This window comes from Sinohyriopsis cumingii, chromosome 6 (assembly GCF_028554795.1).
Source record: "Sinohyriopsis cumingii isolate HCF-2022 chromosome 6, ASM2855479v2, whole genome shotgun sequence".
Taxonomy (NCBI): domain Eukaryota; kingdom Metazoa; phylum Mollusca; class Bivalvia; order Unionida; family Unionidae; genus Sinohyriopsis; species Sinohyriopsis cumingii.
The window spans coordinates 30686886-30705468 of NC_142966.1; the positions used below are offsets into that span (position 1 = coordinate 30686886).

Below are 18583 nucleotides of genomic sequence, written 5' to 3' on the forward strand. Positions count from 1 at the left end.
GAAATTTGACCATCTTCATTCATACGGAAATTTACAAATATCTGAGATCCTGGTGTGCCAAAATGTTTTGCCTGCAGATAGATATTTTCTACGCGTGTACATTACTACAAGCGGAGAATGCAAATATTTTTTTATGGAAACAGTCTTAAATGTCCAATAATGGAATGCATTTTAATTCACTTTACAGTTTTAAACTGTGGCACCAAATTTTTAACTTATATTTGACCACATATCATATATACAAAAACTCTGATACTTTGTATTTTGACACGTAATAGACTGCGTATATTTTACCACAAAGTAACTGTCAAACAGAATAATAAACAATAATAATAATGTTACAAAGGAAAGACAGGTGAGGACGCGAGTGAAATTGCATACTACACATGTATCATTGTTTCCTATCGACGAAATTAATCCAAATTAGATATCTTCTCCCCTTTCACACTTATTATTGATGAAATAGTTAACATATCGGCATAGAATGAACCATTGGGTTTCTGTTTTTGAATGGTATTTCTTACCGGCTTCCCCAGAACAAGATGAAAAAACTCAGCACAGCTACTCAAGCAAGGGAAATATACCGTAACACCACAATTTACCTTTTACGGGTTCAAATGTAAGTGACAACAGTCAACGCAAACATTAAGTTTCAAGACCATAGTTTCAACTGTGTCTATAGAACTGCTCTGCATATATATGAAAAAAGAACAAAAGAATGCATTAACAGTGCTAGTGTGAGGTTCCTCTTATATTCACACATCGTTTTAGATGTCTGGTCTGTTGTGTTGGTGTGGGAAGTCATGGCGTATTCGCTATCAAAAACATGGAGCTCGCTCAAAACGCGAAGAAGCGGCAGACATAAGTAGCTTTAAATAGAAACTAGTAAAATTGAGCGACGGTGTATTGAACCCTAACTGACTGATATCAACAATAATAACCGAAGAAGAAGTGTAATATTATTCAAATGCATATCTACTTATCATTAAAACGGGGTGGAAAAGGTCAGAAACCCTGAATGGAAAACTCCCTATGTGTATCTTCTAACTTGATATACCTTCTGCCTCTGGTAATTTCAAATTTCAGGACTTAATACAAACATGTATGTGAACCCTATGATTTAATTTTGACCACAGTAGTACGCACCAAGGACAATATACCATTTATCGATAGTTTGATAGGTCAGCCAGCTGTACATGGAATTTCAGCGTATACAATGCAGTTCTATGTATCTACGTTCCAAAGAGATTTTAGAGTATTTTGCCAAAGTAATTATCATAGACGGATAAATCTAACCCCGATATGTTTAAAAAGTAAGTTGCACGTGTATTTACCTGCGAACATTTCAAACAAAATTCCACAAATTAGTTTATCAGTACATTTTGACACATGAAGTAGCGTTCAGCGTATACAAAAGCATACCTACTAGAGATTTCATTACACATTACGTAAAGTTTATGTTCCAGCTTTACCTTTACCTGGACATCATACAAAAAGAATTTAGAAATAGACGTGAAAACTATAGATCTGTGCGTCACCCAGTTTGCAATCAGATTAAACATCCTCTTACCGGTATTTTTGAAAGTATTAAAACAGGAAGTCTTACATGTAAAGATACTCGTACTCCGATGAGAGAAAGTCTTAAAACAGAAAATCATTTTACAAAACGGTTTAAATTTACTCGTACCCCGATGAGAGAAAGTCTTGTCACGGAAAGCCTTAATCATATAATCATACCCTGATATGAGAAAGGGTTGAAACAGAAAGTTTTAAAACGGTATATTCGTACCTCGATACGAGAACTTTCTGAAACGTTCAGCCGGTTCATGCCTGTTTATACATGCCCTATACAAGATAGCACTAATAAATTTCTTAAACACCCAGCACACTATAGTAACTGGACCACATAGATATTGACCTAAGGGTGAAAAATCAATGTGTGTTGGTTATTCTATGATGGGGTACTTAGACCACCTAGATATTGATATAAGGGTGATAAATCAGTGTGTGTTGGTTATTCTATGATGGTGTACTTAGACCACATTGATATTTATCTAAGGGTGATACATCAATGTGTGTTACTTATTCTACGATGGAGTACTTAAACTACCTAGATATTTATCAAAGGGTGATAAATCAATGTATGTTGGTTATTCTATGATGGAGTACATCTGGTTCTGACACAATATGATCTAGATCCTTTATAGATTTTTCTCAAACGTTTAATAAATAAACGCAAAGAGCCTACCATAAAGGATATATTGGTATCCCCTTTCTTTACAAAAGTATATGACAGTTTATACAATTATATTTGACCAAAGAACAATATGTGTCTAAATAAACCACATATCATTTGGAAAACAAAGGGTGACGACCGCTCTGGTGGCTTAGTGGTTAGAGCGTCCGCCTCGCATGCGGGAGGTTGTGGGTTCCATCCCCGGCCGTGTCATACCAAAGACATAAAAATGGTACTAACAGCTGCCTCGCTTAGCACTCAGCATTAAGAGGTTAGTGTTAGGACTGGTCGGCATGGTTTCAGGATAATGTGACTGGGTGGGACATCATGCTACACGTCTGCGGCATGATGCCCCAGTGCTATGCAGCACTATAAACTGCTTAACTGCAGACATCGTAGCGATATGACTGACTTTTTTTAAAGCTACGTTAAAAATCCAAATCACACACACACACACACACACACACACACACACAAAGGATGACAACATAGAGAAAAATAAATTTTGAAATTGTGTGCTGAAATTTAAACCCTTCGGGATTTTGGAAAGAATAATCCGACACGGGCTTTGCCCAATTAACAAGTGTTGATGTGTGTCTGAAAAGATGTGCAATAATAATCGCAATAATTAGAATCAAGTCCTATATCTCAGTCTATTTCAATAATGAGATTAAAATATCTCAGTTCATTTCATTAATTAGAACAAATCCATAATATCTCAATCTATCCCAAAAATAAGATTAAAATATATCAGTCCATCTCAATAATTAGAATAACACCCTATTATCTCAGTAAATCTCAATAATAAGATTAAAATATCTTAGTCCATCTCAACAATTAGGTTAAAGCCATAATCTCTCCGTCTATCTCAATAATCAGATTAAAATATATCAGCCCATCTCAATAATCAGATTAAAAAATCTCAGTCAATCTCAACAATTAGATTACAGCCCTAATATCTCAGTCTATCTCAAATAAAGATTAAAATATATCCGTCTCATCGCAATAATTAGAATAAGCCCTAATATCTCAGTCTATCTCAATAATCAGATTAAAATATATCAGTCATTTTCAAAAGAATATTTAAAATTCTAATAGCTCAGTATAGCTCAGTATGTAGATTAAAACCCGTAACAGCTCATTCAATCTTAGTAAGTAAATTAAAACACCTAATATATAATGGCAAATCATTAAGCAAATTCAGCCCAAATATCTCATTAACTACGCTAAAATCCCTTATAGCTCAGCCCGTCTTAGTAAGTAAATTACCACCCCTAAGATCTCATTCATCCCAGTGTGTTAGGAAGATACATGTAATACTGACTATAGAGAAAATGTCATAATTGAAATCGAGATGGGACCATTGAAGCCAGGCGTTGCCTGTGTTTGTTTGAAGGGACATCCCTCAATAACTTCCGTAAATAAGACGCACTCTTGTATTGAGAAACTTGAAGACAGCAAAGCCTTATTCATCCTATCCCCATTAACTCGATGAGTAAACTGTGGGTATCTGATTAACATCCTTAGTAAATAATTGGTTGTTCTTTGTTGATTTTGTTTTGCTTTTTGGCGGGGGTGGGGGTTTAACGCCATTTCTCAGCGCAATATAGGATATACACGGTGGCCTCTATATCTGATGGAGGAAGAACCAGGGACAACAACGGTAAGAAACAACAACTCACGGGAAGCTACTTGGTGTTTTCTCAGATACCCACACTGGCTGAGCCCTAGACTAGAAGCTACGCAGAAATAACTAAGATGGCGTAGATCGGTAAAGGCGGCTGTTTTAAACCACTAGGCCACCCGGAGTCCCTAGTAAATAAAGTAGACGACATAAAGTGCAAATTGAAATAAATCTTCGTCCAGTTGAATAAATAGCATCGAGTATTTCAAATTTCGGCATAATATGAAAGTTCTATATGTGAACGCATGAGGCAACCTAGGCGTCAAAAGACTCGGGTGGTGGGACGGGATTGTGAGTGTGGGTTATTATAAGAGCCGAGTGACAAAATTGTAAAAACAAATATACACTGATTTTACTGAACATAAGATGTCATGCGAACGTAATCGAAGCAATCTAGAAATACGAATGACTCATACATCACGAGTGTCATCCTGACGGATAAAAATGAAATGTCATCCTGACGGATAAAAATGAACGAAGTACAACAAAATAATCGCACGGCTAAGATACTGAAAGCAGCACACGTCATGTCAGACAGATATATATTCGATCCGAATTAAAACTTCTAAAAAGCAAGCGAAAATTTAGTCTGGCCTAGGAAGTTTGCTGAGTAATATACGGTTACTCCGAGGAAGCCACTCGTAATTTGGAGGTAAAACTTAGAGATGAGATTCTAAGGAAAGACAATGATTCGTAAAGGTCAGTAGATTATATGCTCAATTTTTGAAGAATATTATGGTATTGTAATTGTACTTATGTGTAGCATGTATACTTAATTAATAGGATCGTTTAATACGTAATACTAGCTTAGTAGTGTTTAATATTCATGCGTATTTGATAAATAAGCTTGAGTATTATATAGAGAGTTATGTAGATTGTTAGCTTGTGGTCAGAATTAATTTACTAATTCGCTATTAGGTTACTTCGCAGTAAACTAGTCCATTTATTAATGTGATATGTAAGAATTTACACATGCTTGAATTGTGGATTCGGAAAATGGTTGAAGTGTGTAAGATTAGTTAATATGGTTATATGGATATATCAGAGCATGGCTAACTGAATATTTGTGTTCTTTGTATGAGTTGTAATGTACAGAGATGCAACTGACTGCTATGAGGAGAAGCTACTGGCAAGCTTTCTCACATACCCACATTGGCCGAATCCTAGACTCGAACCCACACAGAGAGAGGTGCGATGGCAGTGATCCGTAACGGAGAGCGATTTAAACCACTCGGCCACACGGGGCCCCCTATTTCGATGTGAATGAATGAGTGACAGAAGTTATTTAATAGCCGTTATCTGATTATAGGCTGAGTGTATTGTGAGGTAAAAGGGCTAACGAGAATATTGTACAGTCCTTGTGTTTTCACAGGAAGCCTTTTGGGGGACAAAACTTCCGGCTCGGTTAAGTCCCGAGTCTCTTAGAGGGGAGAAGACGGAAGTCAGTCTAGCAGAGTTGACGGAGTCCACAAGTCTAGTCGGTGGAGAGAGTTAAGGAGGAGGTGAAAAAGCATCCGAGGATGAGAAATTAGAGAAGGAGGAGCATAGAGACGTCGATCAGGAACAGGAATATGTAAAAGGTCGGGAGGAAGAGAGGAATGATTTGAAAGAATAGGAGAATACACAGATCAGTAGAATACAAGGATAAGTGGAAGGCTATATTATATTACTAATCAAATGATGCAATAGGCTATCACAAGGTCGAGCAGAAGGAGAGTACATGGGAAATTTTAAGCATATGACTATTGAATTGTCATTAAACTGTTATTCGTTGAATTTCACTTTTTGTATATTCAATAACTAAACCGTCGGCAATGCTGGCTGGAGGCTAGGAGCTTTACATATATCGTTCACTACGTTAACTTCCAACCAAAATAGAGCCTGGGTGGGACTTCTATAATAGTTTAAATAGAATATTGGGAGAACCCCTCCCCAAACATAACACACCTACCACAGTGGCGGCATAACAACCCGTCACGCCAATATGTGTGTGTGTGTGTGTACTGCCTATAGGGCCACAAGCTTTTGATATTGTGGTGCGCATTTTGCGAAACTGTATGACAAACCTTGACGTTAAAGATGGCGACCTCTTATTACTCTTTGGCTTTTAATTTTCAACAAATTTTTATTTTACTTCTTTTTTAAATTTGTGTCCATGCCACTGAGAAGTAATAGCGAAATATTCATTTAAATATTCTGACTTAAATAAAATATTTAAATTTTCTGAGAATATGATTAATAGAATTCTTATTTAACTGTTTTAATCCAAACAAAAAAGCTGCATTTTCTTAGTTCTTTTTTTAAAATTTGAACGAATAGTGTTATTTTAATCAATTTTCATTAAAGACAGATTAAAATTAATGTAAGGGGGTCCATGAATTCCTCAGCTTGTTTGAAATCTTGACATTAAAAAACAAACAAAAAAATCAAGTAGTGATATGTGAAAGCAACCTATGTGTCAGAATGATTCTAGGGAGGAGATTGGTCTTGTAAGTGATTAGAAGTTCTTCATTATCGTGTTATCAAATATACATGCAAATTCACCAGCAACTGTTGCGAAAAAGAACAAGACGGGATGAAACGAAAAGGAAAAATATAAATAAGTTGATGGCAAATTCAAAAAGGATTCATATAGGGCTGACGACCATCTCTCCTTTCAAAAATCTTTATATCTATCACATATTCATTGTTCTGAGTGTACTGGAGCAGCAGGGGGGGGCGAATCCGACATTTTGTCCAAACGTCATTTGGCTTAATTAGTACTTTCTGCACTCAGCGGATCCGGTGTCGTCAGCGCCTGGTAAAAAAAAAAAAGACGTCGTCGTCGAGGGGATCGTCCGGACGTCATTTGGTTTAATTAATACCTTCTGCGCGTCGATCCCCAGCGTGGTCAGCGTCCGGTAAGCACATCGACGACCGCGTCGATGTCATTGCCCCCCCTGCTGCTATGATCTTACAAACAGAGTGATCACTAACTCCTCCTCTTGTAGATCAATTAGGTTATTTGACTGATCGGTAATTCTAAAATTAATTCTCGTTAAAAACCGATCATGGCATCGCATATAGACCGGATTAATCGGACTCTCAACGATTAAAAATCCCGGAGGGGCTGTTGGTGAAAATGAATAAAGGATATATCCCTGTTGAGCCTGATTTGATTGCTTGGTATCCACCTGGTAACTCCCTTCGATAACATCACATACTAGATTGATTGCTAACGCCGTAGGATTCTTTGCCAACAGAGTATCCTTTTCCTTTTTTTTGTTTTACCCTTTTTTCAACTTTCTTGTGGAATGCGTCGTAATCGGGACCACCACCACGTGGTATTTCGTCCCTGTGTATCCTCGCTAAATGCACCATTCTTGTCCAATCCTTTAACGACTTTATATTTTTCTCGTAACCGCCATTGATATGCTCCTTATCTCGTATGCTCTTAGCAAAATTGGAGACAGTAAAATCAATTAATTCTTCCCCCTCCTTGCTGAAGCCTCTAATTTGATCCCTTGTGCTCTTCTTAAGTACATTACGGGGTATACTCCTCTCTTTTTCTTCTTCTGGTATTTCTTCTTCCGGTATTTCTTCTTCTGGTATTTCTTCTTCTGGTTCTCTTGCGGTGGCGCCTAGTTCTTCCTCGTCGGCCATTGTAACATAAGGTTCTTGTGGTTCGGTTATAGCGAGTGGTGGTGGCCTCCGTGTTGCAGCAGCCGCTATTTTTGCAGGGAGTGTTTCTAAAGACCTTTTTGTTTGTTCGGTCTGAGCCGCTATCTTTTCAAGCGCATCGAGGACGGGTACAGTTGCCGCCGTAACATCTTTGGTCGCTTTAGTTACCGGGGCAAAGAGTTGTTCGCTTCCAACAGTAAAATCGGTTTGTAGTTGCTGCCGCGTTTGAAGTTGCTCTCGGACCCTGTCTCGTAACGGTATGAACTTTTTAAGCGCCGCTAGCCGCTCTCTGGCTAGCCGAGTAGTAAGTGATTCGCCTACCATTATTGCAATTGCGAAGCAATTTCTAATTTCTCGCCGGAGTTTTCGTCTATAATCCTTCTAATGTTTTTGATCTTGCTAGAAATCTCCCGGCGTCGTTCATAAACACGTCCGAGTTTTTTTCGTATTATTTCAACGGCAGTAAATAGTCCAATGAATGCATTTGCGTCATTGTGGTACAAGTTTTCATTAATCGTATGTTGTAATCGTTTTACAAAAAAGTACTCGCGGGCCAGGGTAAAACGTCCCCGTTTTGATTGCTCGTTAATAATTTCATAATCGGATAATATTTTTTCACTGTCGAGACCATCAGATAATTCAATTCCTTGATTTTTTAATTTTGAAATCTCGGCTAATATATTATTGATGTCTTCGATATTCATTATTCCTATAAAACATCTTGTTTTTAAATAAAAAAAAATGAAACCCCGCGTATCACTTCCGAAGGTGTTTAATAATTCGTTTTCTTCCGGAATGGACAATTTATTGTCATGGCGACTTCGTCAGCGCCATAGGCGCCGGTGACTTCGTATCTACATATGAAAATCGAATTCTATGCCCGGTCTTTTTTGAGATTGCTGTTTGATATACTCGTTCTGCTACTTTTCGTATTGAGGCGATACAAATGTCAAAGTATCTACTGGCTTCATTCATCGACTGAAATATTTTTTCCTCGTGAGTTGTTGTATCAAATGACTTTACGGGTTTTGCTTTCTTTGGGTATTTACCGGTTTGGCCTTTTTTGGTATTTTGACTCTGCGAGACAGCTTGCAAGTTTATAAGAGAATTATCAGTCTTATTATTATTAATATGATCAATCACAAGTCCATTTTCGATTAATCCGTTGAATACCTCAAATACCGCCCTATGAACATGGTACTTCTTCTTTCCGGCACCAAACACCAGATACCCCTGATTACTTACGGTACCAACCGGCTTCTTCAGTTTGCGGTTTCTAACAATGCCGTCGCGAGATGACTCGTAATTGACGAGCACAGGATGCGGCTGAAATTCTTGGTCCATTTGTATAATAATACTATTTGTCTAATTTATTATTTGGTTTAATTATAAATCTTTCAACATAGTCTTGGGGGGTTTTGATGACGAAGTCAGCGGTGGGGTCAATGACGGCGTTTTTAATTCGCTTGTCATAATAGCGTTTTAGTTCCCTGTATCGCTTTCCGCCACAATTAATACACAACTGCGATTTTCCTCTTACACCGACGTGGCAAACCAAGCACGGGAGGGGACCAAGAGAACCATTACGAACGCTTTGTAAATGGTACCCGCAGAATTCACCTCTACATGATTTATTGCACGGGGTTGTCGACCCAATCATCAACCATTTGCAGTGATTCATTATACTATATTCTTTCATTTAAATACTTGTTTTAATTATATGGATGAGTTCGAGAGATTAGCAGCAATTAAGCCCCGGAAAAATATTAAGTTCAATTTCGATAGAGTCCTCAAGGACACACCAAAAGCGTTAATAAACGATAGAACCCTGTTGAGTAAAATACGCGATTGTATCGATGAATTCAAGCGTGATGGTGCATCTCATAGTTGGTCAACATTTCGAATTGATGGCGTTGTTGATGCTACCATGAACGACAACCGCGCAGCAACGATAATATCACAACTTGACGGTAAAAGGTATTTCTTCAGAGTAAAATTCATTGTCCGGGTGGAATCAGGTGATTGGATCATACGTGATAAATTTGAACCAGTTCTCAGCGAAAAGAAAACAGTCATTGTTAGCCGCGACTCCAAGCCGGGGTTGTTAACCGGAATTGACAGACCATACTATGAACGAGCGTATCCTGAAACAGCAGTTGTTTATGGAATATACCCGTTAAATAAGAAACCTGATATCGGAAAACTAGCGCCGATGAAACAGTCAACGGGGATAAATTGTGTAGCAGAACGAGTAACAGACCATTTTACAAATGCGTGTCGAGGAAACAAGTTGACTGATTTACGACGTAGCAAAATCAACCGGTGGGAGGAGACAGTGCGCGAGCGTGGAGCAACCATCAGCGACATAGCGAGATTAGAAACGTCGTTGAGATTTCCAATAACCGTTACAACGATAACCGGTGAAGTATTATACGAATCGAAGTACAAATCAAATGGATCCCCAATCAAAATTATTGATCATAACGAACACGCGTGGACGCCCGCGATCACAGTGTTTCCACGGGATAGAACGGTAAAGTATATCCCGGGGGAATTCCTGGAAGAGAACGGGTTTCTCGCGGAGAGGAAACTATTTGATGCTATCGCTTATTTGTGTAAAAACGACCCTGTATCAGTGTGGTTACTTCGCAGCGCTGATACCTTTGATCAGTTTGTAAGACCAAACGGCGAATTATATCGCACTGAAGCGTTTCACAACAGGATGAAAAAAACCGCCATAGAATTTGAAGAGCATGATGAACAACTGCTAACAAATTGTTTTACGATTCCATCGGTTGCGGCTCATGTTGCAGCGAGGAAAAATGCGTGGAGTCCAACACGCAAGGAATTTCTACCGGATGTACAATCCAGTTGTTTGGAATACTATCACGGTGGACTATGGAACACTGAATACAACCGCGACGCTATGATTTCCGTTGATATGGTTGCCTGTTATCCAGCGAGTTTTCTCGGGTATGGATCCGCCGCTGAGTATTTCAAACGATTTGGACACCCCAGACATGAAATGACTCGTGTTGCTATTAATGGACCACTGCCTGATTTTGATTTAACCGGATTCGCTCGCATAGTATCATTTGAGTTCGCGGCAGGACTTCATCGCTGTTGCTATATTTGGATCGGTAGACACATGGCTGAAAAGAAGTGGTTGCCATTAGCGCTGCTACGGTATATGATTGATTGTAGCATGCTTGTATCGTTGATTGTCAGTGACGCGATTATATCATACCGAGCGCAGACTGAAGTCTGGTTACCAGAACCGGAGCGTCTAGATAGCATAATTGACGAGTCCAAAAAACACATCGATGCCGACGAGGAATATATCATCGATTGGTCCAGGAGGATATTCAACCAACGAAACCGCGAGGCAAAAGATCTCGGTAGAAGAATAATCGGTAAGTTCACACAAGGTGGAAAAAACTGCGATTACAAACGATATTGCTCACGGCTGATTATAGATGACGCAGAATATGATTTCGTAATCAAGGACGCAGTGGCGAAAAATAGATACGTGAACTGCGAAACAGCTTTCTTGTCCAATGGAACAAGGTTGGGTACAGTTGTTACCTACAGCGACGGAGACAGCCCGGCATACCCGCATTTGAGGGCGTCTATGCTGGGTTACGCCGCTATCAATTTATTCTCGATGATAAATAGATTCCCCGACACCGCGGTTAGAGTAGCCGTTGATTCGTTTTATGTTGACGTAGCGTATAAGGAAAACGTAGCCGAGTTTACTAGTCCGAACGAGAGTTGGGGTACATGGAGAATTAAAAATGAAATACGACGCGATTATTCCCCGTCAGCAGATGTCACCGTTGAGAACAATTACCTACGCGGTGATAAATTGTCAGAATGGTCTAATGCACCATCGTGTTCTGATCCAATTTGTAGACACAAGACGGTTTATTTAAGCGGCTGTGGCGGGTCAGGAAAGACGACTCGGGCAATTGAATTATTTCGAACGCGGGCAAGTATAATCGTGCTTACACCGACCCATAGACTAGCGCGAGAGATAAAACAACGAAATGTTGACGCCGTTACTTATCACAGCTTTTTTCGATACAGCGGTGGCAAGTGGACTCCTGATCGAATGGGTGAAAAATTTATTCCTGAAGTTATCATCTGGGATGAGATATGTACTGTTTCGTTAGACGTTTTACAAATGTTTCTTGATTGGTTGCTGCGCGCGAATACAGCGGTGATCATGTGTGGCGACCATGGCCAACCACCACCATTTGTCGGCGAGGGTCCACATGATTGGTTGAGCGGGTTCGTGGACTATTATGAAGAAACCGATACTGATTACCGGGCACTTGATGAACAACTGCGCGGGGTTAAAAAATTAATCAGATTACAGCCGGATAGAATTCAATGTGAAATAATCCGCGAGGTGATTCCGGAAACGCCGTTAAATGAATTCTGGGAAACATGGAGACCAAACGATTTGATTGTAGCGAGTAGAAAGATAGTCAGGGACACACTTCAGCGGAAGTTGTTTGCGTTGCATAAGGAAAAGTTTCCAACGCGTCCAGTGCCGTTATGTTATAGACCCGCGGATACACGGCGACAGAACATTGAAGTTGAAATTCCAGGCCTGACAGCGTCGGGGACAAAAAAACAAATTCTCGTGCTGAATGATATTGTGCTCGTTGATATCAGCGTCGTCGAGGACGCGCTACGTGCTGATAAATCCCCGTGGACGCTAGGATACGCAACAACAATACATTCCTCGCAGGGACTAACCATCACGGACACAATTGTTTGGATGGTTGATAATCGCATCGAATGGTCAAATCTAGTCTATCTTGCAGTGTCCAGAGTACGAAGGATAAATCAGCTTCGAAGAATTGTTATTGACGAAGCCAGTGAGGAAGCCGGTGACGGGGTCACTGACGGAGTCATCGATGCAAGCGTCATTGATAGAAAACTCTCGGGTTACCGCCAACAGGATAAAAAAAAACAGCGGCGTTTTGATATTGATGCCGAATTAATAATTGCGTTACGACAACAACAGAATAATCACTGCGCAAGTTGTAATTGTGTAATGCGCTGGCGTTATTTGGATAAAGACGCTCGCCAATTTACCGTGGACAGAATCGATAACAGTCTCGGTCATGTTAAAAACAATGTGAGGTTGACCTGTCTTGAGTGCAATAGACGCAACGGCGCTAGTTAAGACCACGCGGGGGTAATTGAGTATCGTCAGGTATCACTTGTAGTTGCTCGCGTGTAAATCCGCGCTGAGGAGCAGTTGAATCCAGTCTGTAGATCGGTGGTCTACCAGTTGATCGTGTTATCGTTGATATGTTATGTGTGGTAACACTCCAGATAGGATCAGTAGCTCTTTTTTTACCGCCTTCAAGCTCTCCTGGTTCATACAGATATCTCACGGTGACATTGCCGAGAATCGGCTTGGAAACGCTATTTATTTTTGATTTTCCGGGTATATACTCGTATTTAATCGCGTCGCTGGGCTTCATGTTGATTGCTCGGGTAATCTCGTTATTTAACGCTGCAATTACACCTGGCAACATTTTGACCCATTCACGAGATCGTTTTTCTTGGATGAATTCCTTCGCGTATTGATATCCAAATAACCGTTCAGCAAGAGTCCGATTGAATCGTTCAACAATTGCCTGATCACGATGTAGCGCAGTATGACCTCGTCGTATCGCGACGCTATGATGTTTCAGCGTTGATAGAACAGCGCCGCGAAATTCACTACCGGGATCAACTTGTAATAGATTTGGCCAGCGCAGAGGGCCTCTTTGATAAATTCTTTCAAACGCAGCGGCTACTTCAGTTGCTGACTTTGTTTTTAACGGCTCCGCTTGTTTGTATCGACTCGCAACATCAACTACGGTTAGCGCGTATTTGTAACCGTTGTCATGCGGCAAAAATAGTATATCAGCCTGATGAACTTCATTAGGTACGCTGACATCAAAGCGCGAGAAGTTGATTTGTTTAGGCGGTGGTAGATAGATTTGCCATATAGCCTGTTTGGATAACCAATTAGCCGCAGTGGCCTTTGTTACTTTTGCAGCGCTTGCAAGCTTACCAATTGCGGCCTTCCCCTTCCAGTATCCTCTCGGAGAATAATAGATGGATTCCATGTTGTTATTAATTACCAGCGCCCACCATTAATTTACCTTTCATAGCCGATTTTACCAACCATGAGGCCAATTTTTCTTTGACGGATTTATCGGGAATAGCATTTAACGCGTGAATTAATTTTACGTCCGCGATATGACGCTGTTGCAGATCGCTACTTTTGTAAGCAACATCATGAGCATGACACGCCTTATCGATAGCATTTATTGGATACTCACCGGGTTTGGGCTGATTTTGATCATCGAGTCTGATATCTAATCGTGTTCCGGGGCCACAGTAGCTATATCCTGGGAGGTGTTTTTCTCCTGGATACTTTGCCCACGGGGTTCCGGGGAGTTTTGATAACTTGGCTGCAATATCACCTCCTCGCTTTTTTTTAAAACATCCCCGGGTTTAATAGAAATAAATCTAAATTTCTTTGTACCGCATTGTACACACTTGCCAGTAAGCGCCGATCTGTTATTTCTTGTTGTAACGGTTGTCATATCATTTGTGCCAGTACGCACTCTACACTTTACACAATATAGATCCATAATTTATGTATAGAGACATGAATATAATTGACTTTTCAGCGACTAAAACAAGAGAACCAGTTAAGCATGTTGCAGCGTTACCAAACTCGATCCGGATGATTATCATCGGACCATCTGGATCCGGCAAGACGCAATTGTTACTCAATTTAATAATGAGATGGATGAAGTGGGATAAGTTGTATTTAATCGCCCCTAGCGTAGATGATCAACGATGCTACGAGGTGTTGAAAGATTTCAACGAGAATGCATCAGCGATCGCTAAAAAAAATGTTATTGAGTTTATTACAGATATCAATGATGCACCAGGTATTGATGATATTGATGGCGACGTTAACAATCTAGTCGTGTACGATGATGTTATGTTAGACAATCAAAAAAACCCAGCTAGGATATTTTCCAGAGGCAGGCATAAAAACACTGACGTGATATATGTCACTCAACGATACACTCAGATTCCAAAAGTAATCAGAGACAACTGTAATATTCTTGCTGTATTCAACGGCGTTGATACACACACGCTACGAAATATTTGGCAGACATGGTGCGGCGGTGACATGGACTTTAATGGTTTTCGAAACTTTTTTGGTCATGCTCAGTCGACCCCACATGGATTTGTAACGATAAATTTACATGATCCTCGGACACGATATCGTATCGGACTTGATCAAATATTCGGTTAGTTGTAACTAATTTTCATTGTAAATAACCACTTAGCAGCAGGGGGGGTGATGACATCGACGCGGTCGTCGATGTGTTTACCGGACCCTGACGACGCTGGGGATCGGCGCGCAGAAGGTATTAATTAAACCAAATGACGTCCGGACAATTGTCGATTTGGCCTCTCGACGATGACAACGACGACGTCGTTTTTTTTTTACCAGGCGCTGACTGCAGAAAGTATTAATTAAGCCAAATGACGTTTGGACAAAATGTCGGATTCGCCCCCCCCCCCCCGCTGCTACTGGGTCTTTAAACTTGACACAAACAGGAATCACCACTTGACTGATTCATGCATCATATATCCTGGTATGTGTAGTCTTGACTAACGAGAAATTAGTACAACATGGCCCAAAGCATAATACACACTTAATATACAACATGACCCTATATTGTCCGTTTCAACATGCATGAGCGAATCCGTAACACTTTACGGGCTGTGAAAGAGATCCTTTTCGCTTACTAACAATCATATAACTGTTAAAATAGGGCGAGGCCTACTGGCCAGGAAAATATGTCCGTGAAATTTCAACAAGAGTACCTTTTGCGTTCACCGTGTAGGGTTTCTATAATAAAATAAATGTAATTATTGTTACAAACTCTGCTGGGCAATGAGCAATCAACATAAAAATAATTAATGCTATCCACGAGACGAGATTCCTATCGGGTATTGATGTCATGACGGCATGACAGAATTAGTGCGACCTAAATCTTACCTGGTTTATCGGGGCGTTTGGAAAAGATTACCTGCTGAGAACTGGTTGTGATGAAATGTAGTTATATTTATGATTGCTACGAGTGATGTCCCTTAGTGAAAGGACAGAGGGTCTTCAGTGCAGAATTACATTATCCTTATCCATCAAATTTGTACAAAATATTATTTAAGCAAAAACTCAGCAAACGGTTGTGTTTTAATTTACAGTTAGCATTATCGTTTATATAACATATCTAAAATCTGCATTATTTTGACACGCAACTGTCAAAATTCATTCCAAATAGAGACTTTCCGAATGAGCTCTTAATTGTCTAACATTTTAATTCTTAAAGTCAAAATATTGTGATGTGTAAATTTATCTATATTCAAGATGTGCAATTCAATACTCTACCACTTAAATGAACTAGAAAGTTCGACGATTCTGACAATATATGCGTTTTTGGAATAATAATATATATAATTCCATTTCCCTCTCTTTCTCGTCATAATACTAGGGTTTCACTTTAGGCTGTAAAGCTGAATAAGGAGCTATCCTGTAACCGTGTGAAACACATGAGACAATTATATGGTACTCACACAAACAAATACACCGAATATATATATATAGTATAGAATAAGGACTTTTAAGTGCATATATATTAGTGTTACATGAAACTTCAATGTACTCATACAATTTTGCGACTCACGTTTTCTATAACCACTCATCGTCCTCAGAATAGACAACTGTAGCGTATTAATTCGATGCTTGTTCCCCGCCGTAAAACCACAAAGACAGTATATGCAGTAGTCCAAAATTTCTACTCATTACAAGATGGAAAAGTTCTACTCATAATAAGATGGCAGTCGACTTTACATATACTATGACGTAAATTATACTTCAATTTCCTTTCATTTCCTTCTTGTAAGTGTAGCAGCAAAATGTTTTTGTAATCCCTTGTATACAGAGGTTCCGATTAACCACTTATCATTTTTCACAAAAACAAAATCATACATATATCACACGCTCTTCTTTTCTGTAAGACTAAGAGCCAAATTGGCCAGAGAGGTAAATTCTCAATCAATTGTATAGATTTAAGTTACTGCAGAGGAGTTATTAAATATGCGCTGTATCGCATTGCTACTTTTGAACAACTGAATAGTTTTCCTCGATTTGCCTCTGTTTCCCTCGTATATTTTCCTAACAATCTGTAGTGCGCGCAATATTCCATACACTAGACACAAATATATTTATTTATCTGTTTATTTTTTACACTATTTTGATACTTAATATTATCATGTTAGCATTACCCTTTAGATTTACTAGCAACATATATGTAATCTGTATTATTCTTGAAGAAAATATGCAGTATTGAAGGTATGCACTATTGAAAGACTGATGCGTGAATGATTGACACTTCTTATAATTAAAAATCTACTGCGTTAAAGAAGAGGAACGTACCAGCATTCTATAAAATAGTGTCCAAAATATATTTAATTCTCGAAAAAAACATGTATATATCTCAAACATAATATCAAAGATTATTATAATAATTATTGTAAAGTTCATCCATGCAATTATACTTACAACGTCCGACGTGGAAATGAATAATGAGAGCAAATATAATGGATGTTGTCCACGATATAATATTCATCCTTGACAATAATATCACCGCAGACGACACTGTATCCTGTTTGACTGGATAAAACTCTTAAACAACACTTGGCTAAGTTAACAAAGAACTACTTTTGATAAAACTGAATCGCTACACTATCCAGCTACACATTGTATACCTAAATAGCTGGAGACATTGAATGTAGTTCTAGCATAGGGATCATATGTGAAATTTGACCATCTTCATGTGTAAGAGAACTTACAGGTATCTGAGTAACTGTTGTACCAAAACGTTTTGCCTGCCAATATTTTCTACTTATGTTAATGTTTACCCATGTAATTATACTTACAAATTCCAACGTGATAATTAACAATGAGCATAATAACAATGAATGCTCTCCATGACATAAAATCAATCTTTGACAATAATAAAACATAGCAGACGACATCGTATCCTATATGACTGGATCAAATTCGTAAATAGCATCTGGCTACTTTACAAAGAAACTAATGTTGATAAAACTGAATAAGGCGAAATTCCGGTTGTGCAACTCAGTACCAGTAACTCCTGTCACTTTCAGAGAAACAGGAATTTAATATACAGTTTGCACAAACTTAATTTACCAAAACAATGTGGTCTTGTTGAGTAGTCATTGAGCTATCCAGATATATCGCTGTATTACCTTCCAGACTTAGCTATTTCCATGGTAACCATAAATATTTGGACACATTGGATGTAGTTCTAACCTAGGGACCGTATGTGAAATTTGACTTCTTCATGTGTAAGTGAATTTACAAGTATCTGAGATCCAGGTGTGACTAAATGTTTTGCCTGCAACTATTTTATACGCATGTGCTTTACTACATTATTACATTTTTGATAAATTAATAGTCTTAAGTGTTAAATAATGGAATGCATTTGAACTCAATTTACAACTTAAAGCTGTGGCACCAAATTTTTTACTTAAATTTGACAACTGATCATGTACACAAAAACTCTGTACTTCGTATTTTTTTAAAATAATAGACTGCGCATATTTTAGCACAAAGTAACTTTCAAACAAAATAATAAACAATACTAATACTGTTATAAAGGAAATACACCGGTGAACACGCGAGTGATATTGCATGGAACAGATATTTCACTGTTTCCCATCCACGAAATCAATCCAAATTAGATATCTTCTCCTCTTTCACACTCATTGATGAAATATAAAGGTCTGTGCTAATAATGAACTACTGGATTTCTGTTTTAAATGGCATGTTATGCCCGCTTCCCCAGGATATGGTAAAATAAACTTAACATAGCTACTTA

The 18583-nt window shown here is 38.9% G+C and overlaps 1 protein-coding gene across 3 annotated transcripts in view; it reads right to left on the reverse strand.

The window, feature by feature from the left end:
- Positions 1 to 17330, reverse strand: part of LOC149796572 (tyrosine-protein phosphatase Lar-like) — a 94279-nt gene extending 76949 nt beyond the window's left edge. For all 3 annotated transcript variants that reach the window (XM_089961272.1, XM_089961273.1, XM_089961271.1), the window contains exon 1: positions 17242 to 17330. In XM_089961272.1, coding sequence (XP_089817398.1) covers positions 17242 to 17308 — 67 coding nt within the window. In that variant the 5' untranslated portion in view covers positions 17309 to 17330. The remainder of the gene's footprint in view (positions 1 to 17241) is intronic.
- Between the last annotated feature and the right edge of the window lie 1253 nt (positions 17331 to 18583).